The following is a 13,774-nucleotide window of genomic DNA, read 5'->3' on the forward strand; positions in this document are numbered from 1 at the left end:
CTCGTCGCCGTGGTAACATGCACCAACGTTAAAGGCTCGTAAGCAGAAGTAATCCTGGCCCGTCTGAAGCCTCTGTTGTAAAAATAAATAGAACATATTCCCACGATGTAATCCATCATGTCCCCCTTCAGGATGATCCCTCACTAATGAATAAATGATGTCATCCCTCCCGTGCTGCAGGGCAGTATGGGTAGCATCACCTGCATCGCCTGGAAGGGAGACACGCTGGTGCTCGGGGACGTGGACGGGAATCTCAACTTCTGGGACCTCAAAGCTCGTCTGTCCAGGTAAACGCTCCACTTCTCTGTCTTCTATGTGAGTTTGAGTATTCTACATTACTTACCTGCAATACTCCACACTATTTATTTTGTCTGTGTTGGGTTTGATTACTGTTTTAAATGTGTTTTTTTTTATGACTTGCGGTTTTTTATTTTTGCTGTTTTTATAGATATCAGTTACACCGGGGGAGGGATTACATTACACACATTCATTTTTAAAAAGACATAAAATGAAATGAAATAAAAGACAAGCTTGTCTCTCACACAGTAGTCAAGAACAGTGTCTTACCTCTGAGGTTTTTATAGATGAACTATTAATCTTCCTGTCCTGGAGCCTAAATAACATTCTTATCATATGCAGCTTTTATTTTGGAGACAAAACTAAACCTGCCCAAAAAGTTCAAGGACAGTCGGTTGCTATTTTCCCATTTTTTAAAGCCAATGGGGAAAGATATGGATGTGGAGTAGGGAGGGATCAATGACCGATGCTGTTGATGCGTTCAGGGGAATCCCGACGCATCGTGGCTGGGTGAAGAAGATCCGCTTCGCCCCGGGGAAGGGAAACCAAAAGCTGCTGGTCATGTACACCGACGGAGCCGAGGTCTGGGACACCAAGGAGGTGAGGCTTCACACACACACACACACACACACACACACATTATCAATTCCCAGCATGCATCACCTGGCTGCACTCGACTAAAAGGGAGAGAATCTGCAAACCGTCTGCAAGTTGGTAGCGGAGTTACTTTCCAGATTGAGTGTGGCAGAATGAATGTGTAATCACAGGAGCCCTACTATGCTGCGCCGGGGTGCGTTCCACTAATGTCCCCTCTCAAACTACGCCGTAATAATAACAGGCCCCGCCGTAATTATGCTGTTGTATTAAAGCATCATTACTGGGCTCGCACACGAGCCCTAAAAGCTTTTCCACTCACATATATAAGCTCAAATGCAGCAGGATGGATGATCCCGACTCCTGCAAGGGACGTGCATCCTCGCTTTGTTTACCGAACTCATCATCATCATCATCATCATGATCTGGAAACTCCTCTCTCCCTGCAAGGTCTGCATTTCACCTCCTCCACGAATCCTCCGGGCTGGTTTACGCTCCACTTCATCATTGGATCTGACGACGGGTTTTTTTGTTTGTTTATCTGTATCCACGGCAAAATGCTTGTTAGCTTACCCATAACTAGAAACAATGAGAAGGCAGATGGATGTGGGCACAGATAGATGCTCTGGTGTTTTTAAGCAGTGTACGGTGCAGGGAGGGGGGGGATCCCACCGGAGCACTGTTGTCTGTGTGGAGGGATGTGTTTTCTTGAGGGGAGCGTGGATCCGACACGGGACGCAGTTTTCAGACCCCCGATCGTAAAAAAAGCCAGACAATAGATGGATCGAGCAGCGGAGGGGAAACGAGCAGTAGGGAGGAGGGAGGGGGGAGCAGCAGAGATCTCTGAAATGCTTCAGCGCTCTGCTGACAGCCGGGTTACGCCGACTCCCATACAGCCACATAAACGCCAGAGATACGGAGGTTTCTTTAGAAACACCTTGTGAAAAGACTTCTCCACGAGTCTTCCACTTCCACTCCACGGACCCAACGATGATATGTTGAGGTTTCTTTCTTTCCACAAATGTACTTATTGTAAGTCGCTTTGGACAAAAGCTAAATTCCCTAAATGTAAATCTAATTGCAGTTTTGCCTGTTTTTCGGTTGAGGAGATATCTGCTGAAATTAAAAAAACAAACCCAGCCCGTACATGTCGTTCTCCCTTTGAGTCCTGCAGAGAAATAGGGATGCACTGGTATCAATATGGGTCGATGCCGAGTGCCGATCCGCACGGTGTTGATGCGCTCCGTCTGCTGTGTGGACCAGACTGGGATCAATATTATATGTGCGAGGCGGCTTCAGGCTTGTAAACAATGCTATCCTAACATTGTGAAACCAAATGTAACACATGAATACATGCAGCCTGATCTCACCGATCCTCCTCCTCCTCGTCTCGCAGGTCCAGATGGTGAGCAGCATGCGGATCGGCCGTAACGTGAACTACCGCATCTTGGACATCGACTGGTGCACGTCGGACAAGGTGGTGCTGGCCTCCGACGACGGCTGCATCCGAGTGCTGGAGATGGCCATGAAGTCGGCCAGCTACCGCATGGATGAGCAGGACCTGACCGGTGAGCCGGCATATTGGGCAGGATAAGAGATATTCACTATTGCTGGGAAACAGCCGTGACTTAATATTGTGAATCTGCTCAGACCCGGTGTGGTGTCCTTCCCTGCTGGTCCCCCGAGCTGCCCTCACCCTCAAGGCTTTCCTGCTGCTGCAGCCCTGGTCAGGAACCTTCACCATGGACATCACACAGGTGTAAGTCTGGGGTCCACTCTAAAGTCTCCGTAGAGCTCAGGACTAAGGATTTCATGTCACGATAATCATCAAAATATGCTTAAACCTCTTAAAATGACGCCGGTATCACTTTAAGAAACAAATATTTTACTCCATCACTGATACGTCCCTTTTTAAAACAGCATTTTACCTTCTTAACTATAGATTCTTGAACTTTGGGATGAAGACAGATTTAAACTCTTCAGAAACTTCCCGGCTGTCAAAGACTGACCTCTCACCTCCGGATGGGACGATATAAAAGTCTTATTATAGTGAATTTATGTTATCGGGATAATCATGAATGATATCTAGCTGGCTGTCATGCTAGAGAAATGTGTAAGGAAGATTCTTAAGTCTTGAAATACCCAGAAGCAATGAAATATTGTTTCTCAAACAAAAGTGGTTTCAGTATGTTTTTACTGTCATTTTAAGAACTTTAAGCATATTTTGATAATTATAGAGATATAATAATCACAAATGAAATGATCGTATCATCCCATGTGGACTCTCACCACATACAGTATGTCATTCAGAACTGAATAAATGGGGCTTGAGGTTTTGAGCCGCCGTATATTTCTAGTTTAAAGGTGATTTGAGGCTGATTTGAGTTCAGTTTGAAGTCACAAACTACTGTGTGAGCAGAAAACGGTCTGGAGGAAAGGTAATTGTGTTTCGTAATAAATGAAATAGAAGTAATGAGATCTGAAAGCCTGAACCCTTCTTCAGAATCAGTATTTGATTAAACGATAATAAGACTTGCCTTGCTGTGTTTCCCTGTACACAAACACCCAGGCATTCTGCTTTTTAACCTAATAATAAAAAAATAAAAAAGCAATTTGTGAAAGTAAGCAACTCATCTTTGTAAACAAGTCGCCGTGGCGGCAAATAGAGGAGCTTTGTGCGTTTTTCTTTCAGATGGCTTCATCTGTGTTTAACGAGTAGCCTGATGGAATTTTGCCCCATTTAACGGAGTCCTCAGTGCGACTCTTTCCTTCCATTAAACACACACAGCTGCCTCCTCATAAAGACCTCAGCCTTCACGCTGGAATACAATCATCTCATATCAACTCGGCTCCTCGTTTAACACCAGGTTTATTTTAGGGAGGACGAGGCGAGGAGCAACTTGAGACATTCTCCATCCTTCTGTTTCAGAGACTACAACGAGAAGGACGAAGTCAAAGGCCTGATCCAGGAGCAGCTCAACTCCTTGTCCAAGTGAGTTACTTTCCAACAAAATAGAGCATTTATATTAACGTCACGATGCCTAGTGTGTAGTTTCTGCTTGCACTCAGAGTCCCAGGTTCCTTTGTGTTTTTGCGACAGCAGCAGGTCCCGAACGAGCGAGTAGTCTGCAGGTTGACAGATAAGAAGCCACCGCTGTGTTCCAGACGTGTAATTGGCTCCCGCTATGTTGTGATGATTGTCTCGTCTCTGATTGGCTCCCCAGCGATATGAAGAGCGTCCTGCAGGACCCGGAGCTCAGCCTGCTGCAGCGCTGCCTCCTGGTCTCACGGTGAGTTCAGGCTCGGCACGGACTCGGCAGCGCTTTGTTTGCCTGCACAGTTTGGCTCTTTTTACTGGAAACTGTTTGTCAGCGTTCAGAAAGTAAGTTGTCAGTTCTGAGGGAAGTGTAGTTCCTGTAAGCGGGGGAAACAAACACCGACTCTTCCAGGATACAAACAGCTTTTAGAAGGATAGAAGATTAACTCTTTGTCTTCCGCTGTGTACGTTAAAGGTTGCATTACTTGATATCCTCTTAACACACCGATAACAATAAATACATTAAATGCTCTGACATAAAAAGTAATTTGTGTCGATGGCCGGACTGTAAAAACCCCGTCCAATCAAAAAGAAGCCGTGATGGAGAAACTAATTGGCTCCTGCCTGTCTGTCGGTGTTTACTTCCTGATTGAACTCAGCTGATCTTTGTCAGTTTGGCGATGCGTTCAAAGTCAAATTCTCTGTGGTTTTTCCAAATGACCCACTCCACCTTTAAGTTGAATTAAATCGAGTGATTTCTCTCCACAAACCTCGACGTAGGGGTCGACTTTATTATCATCAGTGAAGTTTTCACAGCCGTTATTTGAGGAATGTCGATATAAACATGTTTTTTTTACATTTTACTTTACATTAACACTATGTAAAGTAATTGGGAAAGACAGACAAGAATGTAATATTATGAAGAAATATTTAGTTTTAAAACGATTATCGGCCTGATCACAAATTCTTCCTGAAACTGTCGTGATTTTCTTTTCGTCTTTAAAAAAATAAAAAATAAAACAAATCACATGAGAGCTGCAGTCAGCGAGTCTGATCTCATCTCTGCTCCAGTTCTCATTTCCCTCGAGCATCTGATGAATCTGGAGCAGCCGGTCTGAGCAGGAAATGCAATCTCTGCGTCCCGTTCCTAAAGCCCTGATTTACCTGGAAAGTCCCAGAGACCCTTTCTGCTGCCATCGTGCTCGCACGGAGAGATCACGATTACGTCGCTGCAGCCAGCCAGCGAGCCGGCCAAGTTTTATCATTCCGTCGGTACATGGCGAGGTAACCTAGCAACAGCCGTGTGCCAGTGCAGATATGTTAAAGGGATGATGAGGGCAGTAAACAACGGGAGAACAGGCAGTAGGCAGCAGAGAGAGGGGGGGGAGACAGGAACTGGTCATTAGAGAGCGTCCAATCAGCTGATGCCGTGTGATAACCTGCAGGCTGTTCGGGGACGAGTCGGACCTCCACTTCTGGACGGTGGCGTCCCACTACATCCAGGTGTTCGCCCGGTCCCGTCAGCTGAGCGTGTCCGCCGCAGAGGGCCAGACCCAGGCGCCGCCGCCACCGCCGCCTCAGAACCACCTGGACATCTGCCACGATGTCCTGTGTGAGAGCTCCTACTTCCAGGTCAGTGGGACGGGAGACAATACAGACAAATACATCATCCCAGCAGGCAGCGTTTCAAAATCCCCAGTCAGAGACACACACACACACACACACACACGCACACACACACACACACGCACACGCACACACACACACACACACACGGACACACACACACACACACGGACACACACACACACACACACAGAAGGCTTTCTCACGTCATCCACAGCCGTCCACTCCATTCAACTATCATTTTTACACAGAGATCCCCCATAATCACATGGAGAATTATTATTTTTTTAAGTTAATTTTTGATCATATCATCCCATGTGGACTCTCACCACATACAGTATGTCATTCAGAACTGAATAAATGGGGCTCAAGAGGTTTTTAGCCGCCGTATATTTCTATTTTAAAGGTGATTTGAGGCTGATTTTAGTTCAGTTTGAAGTCACAAACTACTCTGTAAGCAGAAAACACTCCAGAGTAAAGGCAATTGTGTTTAGTAATAAATGAAATAGAAGTAATGAGATCTGAAAGCCTGAATCCTTCAGAATCAGTATTTGATTAAACGATAATAAGACTTGCCTTGCTGTGTTTCCTTGTACACAAACACCCAGGCATTCTGGGTTTTTAATCTAATAATAATAATAAAAGCAATTTGTGAAAGAAAGCAACGTCTCCTTTTACACAAGCGTCCCGGTTTTAAGGAACCCAAGACGCCGTAATGTGTAACACGACGGACCGTGTGACCCATTTAAAGAAGCGGCAGAAATGCGATCGCCAACACAACGATGGCGGGTAGACGGAGAGTTTCTTCTGCTCGTCGTGCACATTTCCATGACTCCTGGAGCTCAAGCGAAGCTGCTGCATCATGACGTGAAACTTCTTCTTCTGAGCTCGTTAATCCCAAAATGTTCCGGCTTCCCGGCTCTCCCGTTCACACTGAGGTCATTTCTCCTCTGAGACGACCTTCGTCTCCACCTTTCACACTCACGATGTTGCTGGAAAAAAGGCTTCGTAAATCTGGCTAACGATGTCGTGTATCTCCTCTCCTCATCTCCCCTCTTTAAGCCTTTGAGGTCAAACCTATCTTTTCACTTCGCCCTCACTACATTTAATCCCATCCTCCAAATGATCCTCGCCCATCCCGGGACAAGCTCAATTAAAAAAGAAGACAAGTAAAAGCCTCCCCTTTATTTGCAACCGTGTCACCGTTGGGATCGATGCCGAGGACTCGTGCAAACAAAAGCTTCCGTCTCCAACTTTAACTATCGACCTGGTTTGCTGTGGAGGAGTGTGAGGGAGGGTTGCACGGTGGTGTAGTGGGTAGCACTCTCGCCTCACAGCAAGAGGGTCCTGGGTTCGATTCCCGGGTCAGCCTGGGTTCCGTCTGTGTGGAGTTTGCATGTTCTCCCCGTGTAAGCGTGGGTTCTCTCCGGGTTCTCCGGCTTCCTCCCACAGTCCAAAGATATGCAGGATGGGGATAGGTTCATTGATGACTCTAAATTGCCCGTAGGTGTGAATGTGAGCGTGAATGGTTGTTTGTCTCTACATGTCTCCCTGTGATAGACTGGCGACCTGTCCAGGGTGAACCCTGCCTTCACCCAATGACAGCTCCAGCCCCCCCGCGACCCTGAATACAGGATAAGCGGTAGACGATGGATGGATGGATGGATGGAGTGTGAGGGAGTCACTTCAGAAAACGCCCATTGGTTGGTTCTCCAAGATCCACCTTTATGTCACCATAGTGAACGTGAAGTGAACGTGATCCAGGCTGCAGGAAAACACTTCTCCGGACTTGTTCTTTAGAGAATGAATAGTTTGAAAACAAAAAAAAAACTGCAGATGGTAATTAAAAAGTTGGCTCGCTGTGCAAGAAGACTTTCTTCGGTACATCTGTCCTTTTATTTCCCCCTCGAGGCTACATCAATACACAAGCAAGCAGAGAGGGGATGATACACCTTTCCCTCATGAAAGACCGCTTTAAAACGTCTGAATAGATTTCAGCTTTGCTGTAGCCGTTAACGAACAACTTCACATTCTAATTGTCCTAATAAAACAAGTCAGGTTATGTGTTTCATGGAATATTCACTATCCTGTGATGTGAGAAAGTTCTGCACGGCGTTAACGAGGGGCCGCGCATTCATCCGTTGGAGTTGGACGCCGAGCAGTCTGCATCTACATCGGGATCCTGTTGTCATAACACAGCATTAGTGGGAGCAGCCTGACTGCAATCACTAGTATCAAACACGGGAGCGTACGCTTACCAAAACTCATTTGCAAGGATTTATGCTCACGGCTGCAGCTCAGAAGAGATTCCTTATAATAAAGCAGGGCGAAAAGAAAAAGAATAGATGTGGATACACGCACACACACACACACACACACACACACACACACACACAGCTGATGTAACTAATCCCCCACTATGCTGTTATCTCTCCTCTTATTGTATCATTCTCCCCCTCTAGCCCTCATATGAAAACTGAATCTCATACTTTGAAACATCTAATGCTGTTTTCAGTTTCCTGCCCATCATTTGCTCACTGGAAATAAATAAATAATAAATCAGATCTCCCACCAGGGAACGTTGTAATGAAATAATGAGGGAAAGCCACCGATAATAAGTGTTGGGAGGCTCTGGCATAAAAACTCCTGAATATTTTAAAGACTTTTCTTTTTCTTTTTCTTTTATTACACTCTCCATCTCTGCACTCTGTATTTCTATAATTGTCCTCCCGTATCTTTTGCTCATCATTAATCTTTTAATGTCTGGTAATCTATCTCACACACACACACACACACACACACACACAGTGTTCATCGGTTTTGTCCGGCTCACATGCGACTCCTCTCCTCAACAGAAGTTCCAGTTGGATCGGGTTCACCTGCAGGAGGTGAAGCGCTCCAGTTATGAACACACTAAGAAATGTGCTGACCAGCTCCTCCTGCTGGGACAGGTGAGTTACTGCACCACACGGTGGGAGTTCCTCCTCCAATGTTCCAGTTTTATTCAACACTTCTTTTTCTTTTATCATAATTCAAAAGATAAACCGTGTCCCTCCTTCCTTTCTTCCTGACTGTAAGCTCTCTTTCACACACCTTAACCTGCCATAATGGTGAATGGCTCATATCGTTGCCGTGGCGCCTAATGAAACCAGATGGATGATAAGACCTGCCTCTGTCCGTCCCCGGCGCCTCAGCCATCTCTCAATGTCACCACTCTCCCTCTAATCACAGTCTGCAATCAGCCGCCGCTGTTTCAGAGGTGCACTCCTCCCAGCAGGCAGACCAGCCGCCAGATAATAAACCGAATCCCCCCCTCGTTACGCTCCGTCTTGTTACCTGGCTGAGCCGCCCGACGCCTCCTTCCTCATCACCCTCCCTCCGTTGTCCCTCAGACGGACCGAGCCGTGCAGCTGCTGCTGGAGACGAGCGCCGACAACACCAGCTACTACTGCGACTCCCTGAAGGCCTGCCTCGTGACCACCATCACCTCCTCCGGCCCCTCCCAGTCCACCATCAAGCTGGTGGCCACCAACATGATCGCCAACGGCAAGCTGGCAGGTAGCGTCGGGGTTGAAGTTTGAATAAGACGTCATTTCTTTTGGTTCAGCATCATGTTTGAAACGTCTGGGTGGATCGCCATTACATTTGATATCAAGTAATAAGTTATGTTATTATTACTTTTTAAAGGAGAGATGATTATAAAACTTCCTGAGTACGTCTGATTCAGTTGGCAACCATCTGCTCTCTGACTTTAATGACTATCAGCAGCATGAAATAGAATATATTTTTAATAATTCATCTGTTCTTTGGCCCTAAAATTAACTTGCGCCTTAAATATGATATGTATTAAAAAAAACAGTCTCACCAGCCTATAGATTTTTATTTTACAGCTTACATAATGATTTAGACGTCTGGCAGCTGATTTACACATAATTAAGACATCACCTCTCTGCTGTCTGGCCGTTGTTTTGCCTCCCATCATTCCTCCCCCCTACAACCCCCCCTGCTGTCCGTCAGAGGGAGTACAGCTGCTGTGTTTGATCGACAAGGCGGCGGACGCTTGCCGGTACTTGCAGACCTACGGGGAGTGGAACCGCGCCGCCTGGCTGGCCAAGGTAACTCGGCGTGACGGCGTCCGTCAGCTCTTCAGAACGCTGTGTGATGTTTGGATAGTTTGAGCGTGAGGGCATGTGGGTGGGTTTCTATTGGTTATACCCAGGTTTCTTGTACCGTGTGTGTGTTTCCAGGTGCGTCTGAGCCCGGCGGAGAGCTCCGATGTGCTGAAGCGCTGGGCCGAGCAGCTGTGCTCCCCGCAGGTCAACCAGAAGTCCAAAGCCATCCTGGTGCTGCTGTCGCTGGGATGCTTCTCCAAGGTGGGAGAAATGCTCAACAGGTAAGAAACCCCAAAACCACGTCGTTGACTTTCTCTTATCACTTCAAGGCATGGGACGCAGATCCTAAACCCAAATACAAGAGTCATACGTACTAATATCCAGTCTCTTTAGAAAAGTCCCTTTCTATAAAGTGTTATTTCCTACATGACCTTACTCCCCCTCCTCTTCTTTCATCCCCCGCCATAAACACTGGAGTGTATGGAGTGTATGGAGTGTATGGAGTGTATGGAGTGTATGGAGTGTATGGAGTGTATGGAGTGTATGACATCTCAGACCTCTGGAGGTAAAAAGCTCAGAGGACGGGGAGCAGTGCCGGCCCGCGGGGTTGAAGTGTGCTTTAGCATCGCAGACATCAAGGCAGGGATGCTGCTGGGTTTTCTGACAATAGCTCCTCTCACCTCCTCCTGCCTGTGTTTCTCTCTTCCTCCTCCTCCCCCTTCTCCTGGCTGCAGCATGAGGCACTTTGATCGCGCTGCCCTCTTCATCGAAGCCTGTCTGCAGTTCGGGGTGATGGAGGCCAACGACTCGTCCAATATCCTTTTTTTAAAAGACCCATTACGGCTCTGAGGACCGTTTAGGACCACAGTTAGCTCCCCTGCTAACTCTGCCCGGCTCCACTCCACACATGCACTCCATAGCAGAGAGAATGAAGGACTAGTTATCTGTCTCACTTGAACCACAGCGCTGAGTCATGCTGCAGACTCTTAGAACTTTCATACAGTTTTTAGACAGTTTTTTATCCAGGCGACACCCTCAAGTTCTAAAGAGAGAAGCCTTAAACTGTCATTCTCTCTGCTGGCCACCAGGGGGCGACTCCTCTCTGGTTGTATAGAAGTCTGTGAGAAAATGGTCCTACTTCTCTCTGCTGGCCACCAGGGGGCGACTCCTCTCTGGTTGTATAGAAGTCTATGAGAAAATGGTCCTACTTCTCTCTGCTGGCCACCAGGGGGCGACTCCTCTCTGGTTGTATAGAAGTCTATGAGAAAATGGTCCTACTTCTCTCTGCTGGCCACCAGGGGGCGACTCCTCTCTGGTTGTATAGAAGTCTATGAGAAAATGGTCCTACTTCTCTCTGCTGGCCACCAGGGGGCGACTCCTCTCTGGTTGTATAGAAGTCTATGAGAAAATGGTCCTACTTCTCTCTGCTGGCCACCAGGGGGCGACTCCTCTCTGGTTGTATAGAAGTCTATGAGAAAATGGTCCTACTTCTCTCTGCTGGCCACCAGGGGGCGACTCCTCTCTGGTTGTATAGAAGTCTATGAGAAAATGGTCCTACTTCTCTCTGCTGGCCACCAGGGGGCGACTCCTCTCTGGTTGTATAGAAGTCTATGAGAAAATGGTCCTACTTCTCTCTGCTGGCCACCAGGGGGAGACTCCTCTCTGGTTGTATAGAAGTCTATGAGAAAATGGTCCTACTTCTCTCTGCTGGCCACCAGGGGGCGACTCCTCTCTGGTTGTATAGAAGTCTATGAGAAAATGGTCCTACTTCTCTCTTGATGTATTATCTCAGTAAACATTGTAAACATGAGTTTATGGTCTCAATCTCTAGTTTCAAGTCTTCTTCAATCCAGCATGATGTTCATTTAGTACATTATGGTCCATTTAGAGTCCACCAGACCAGAAAGCAGGGGATGCTTTAGGGGGCGGGGCTTACCGTTGACGGATCACTACCATGCTACCAACGCTAGTTAGCTACTAAGATTATTTAGCTTCTTGGACTCATGGATGAACTGGTTGGAATTCGCTGGTCAAAGGTGACTGTGACCTCCCAAAACACATTTTTTGGTCATCAATCAATCATATATTTACTAATTTAGACAATTTAGCAGACATATCTAAGAGGATTTTGGACAGATGTGGATGTAAACTGGTTGTTTGAGGCTGTGGTTCTAGTATTCACATCGACTGTCTAAAATACGGACAAGGTCTCCGCAATGTCACCCCCGATTTTATGAAAAGCTCAAAGTGTGTTCTCTGGCCGTCGCCATCCTGGCAGCGACCTCACCGCCTGTCTCCCGGTTAAATCCACAAATGGGCAGAGAGGTAGGAGGCGGACCAGGAGGACCCAGATGGCAGCTTTTTAACATCTATGGACATTGACTTGCTCTTGGAGAGAGTCAATCCCTCAATGCTGGCACACCATAAAACTGGGTGCAAACACACAAGCGGTGGCGTTTTGTCCAACTCATCCTCGCCGTTCGGTGACCGTCGGCTGCAGCCAGGACGACGGGCCGAGCAGAGCCATGTGGGTCAGAGCTGCTAAACCGAGTGAACGGGGTAAAGACTGGAAACATGAGGGCTGCATGTTATTTGATATTATGCTGAAAGCTTAAACGCAAACATTTGGAGGCAGGACACTTCGTCTTCTCTTAGTGACCATCTTTTCTTTTTGAAGTTTGAGGACGTGATGATCATGTGACTGTGTGTTTCCGAGTGTTACCGGTTCTCCTTGACCTCCGTGTCCAGCACATAAACTCATCAAGGCGGCGTTCCTGGAGTACGCCAGGCTGCTGCGTTCGCTGGGCCTGCGGGAGGGCGCTGCCTTGTGGGCGTCGAGGGCCGGAAGCGCCGGCGAGCAGCTGATGGAGGAGCTGTTCCAGGGGGAGGGCGGCGTGCCGGAAGCCGTCACCACCAAACAGGAAGTGGAGCCGGGCCTGGAGAGCGCCGAGTGACCACGTGCTCGCCTGGTGCAAGTCCACGTTGTGATTTGAGTTGGTGTCGGCGTCCAGAGGAGGTGGGAGGGGGGAGGGGGGGGGATCAGGAGGAGTTTCCTCCAGGTGAACTGGAGTGTGTGACTGCATCTGTGACTGTAACCATGGTAACCATGTAACCTGTTTTCATGTTCGGTATGGCCAGTGTGTGTTAGTGAGCTCATGTTTCTGCATGTAACGACCCCACAAAGAAGCACACTTCTGTCCCCCCCCAACAGGTGAAGTAATACATCATCAGTGTTTCTGTTGTTGAATGAATCATTGAACTCTATTTTTTTTATGATTGCCTTGTAGCTTTCCTCCCTCTGTAGTTAAATTCAAAACGTCGGAGCTCAGCAGCTTGAATTTGCATTTCTTTGCTGCAGAGATTAAATGTTGCAGAATGAATTCATCCCCCAAATAAAGTTCCCTATTTAATTGTTTTTAAAAAATGCACCGGCCTTTGGTGCTTTAAGGACAGCATCTTGTATTTATTTTACTTTTGCACTTGATTTTGACCAAAAAAACACCACATTATTTGTATGATACGTTGGATTCCTCCACCCTCCTTGCACAGTGTTGCTCTAACAGGACAGCAGGTGGCGCTGTGTAATTGACAGACCAAAGCGTGCCACTGCACCAGCCCTCCAGTTAACCACGCTGCTCTTATTAAACACTTTAGTATATTATCTCCCCTGAAACTCAGAGGAGAGTCTGACCGCTGACTCCTGGGGGAAACCATTTAATAATAGAGTTCAGTTCAAGAGGATTAATCCATTCCATTAATCCAAAATTTAATTTTTGATTCAGACTTGAAGGGGTCTCTTTAGTACTTTAATACTTTTTTTTAGTGTGGTATTGTGTTTCATAAACACACCAGTGCTGTTTCTCTTGTCTTACACATAACCCCCCCTCCTTCTCCTCCTCCTCCTCCTCTTCCTCTCCTCCGGCAGTGTCACTATGGCAACCCAGGCCTATTTTTAAGGGGACTACATGTCGTCCCTGTAGATCCATTCCACGTTCTCTGTCAGCTCGTGCAGTATCGTAGAACTGTGTACTGTAAATGTAAAAGTACTGCGTCTTTAACACTCCTGTGAGTAGAAGTTAGACAAACTAAAATAAAAAGAAGTTTTCAT

The 13,774-nt window shown here is 47.0% G+C and overlaps 1 protein-coding gene across 1 annotated transcript in view; it reads left to right on the forward strand.

The window, feature by feature from the left end:
- The window catches only part of wdr11 (WD repeat domain 11), a 48,213-nt gene extending 34,933 nt beyond the window's left edge, over positions 1-13,280 (forward strand). Inside the window, exons 17-29 of the mRNA XM_084021222.1 lie at positions 181-287; positions 783-897; positions 2,288-2,459; positions 2,542-2,650; positions 3,821-3,883; positions 4,116-4,181; positions 5,374-5,560; positions 8,410-8,505; positions 8,947-9,112; positions 9,572-9,669; positions 9,802-9,947; positions 10,401-10,480; positions 12,418-13,280. Of these exons, the coding sequence (XP_083877348.1) occupies positions 181-287; positions 783-897; positions 2,288-2,459; positions 2,542-2,650; positions 3,821-3,883; positions 4,116-4,181; positions 5,374-5,560; positions 8,410-8,505; positions 8,947-9,112; positions 9,572-9,669; positions 9,802-9,947; positions 10,401-10,480; positions 12,418-12,620 (1,608 nt within the window). The 3' untranslated portion in view covers positions 12,621-13,280. The remainder of the gene's footprint in view (positions 1-180; positions 288-782; positions 898-2,287; positions 2,460-2,541; positions 2,651-3,820; positions 3,884-4,115; positions 4,182-5,373; positions 5,561-8,409; positions 8,506-8,946; positions 9,113-9,571; positions 9,670-9,801; positions 9,948-10,400; positions 10,481-12,417) is intronic.
- Positions 13,281-13,774: the final 494 nt, after the last annotated feature.

Source organism: Eutrigla gurnardus, assembly GCF_963514095.1.
Source record: "Eutrigla gurnardus genome assembly, chromosome: 11".
Classification (NCBI taxonomy): domain Eukaryota; kingdom Metazoa; phylum Chordata; class Actinopteri; order Perciformes; family Triglidae; genus Eutrigla; species Eutrigla gurnardus.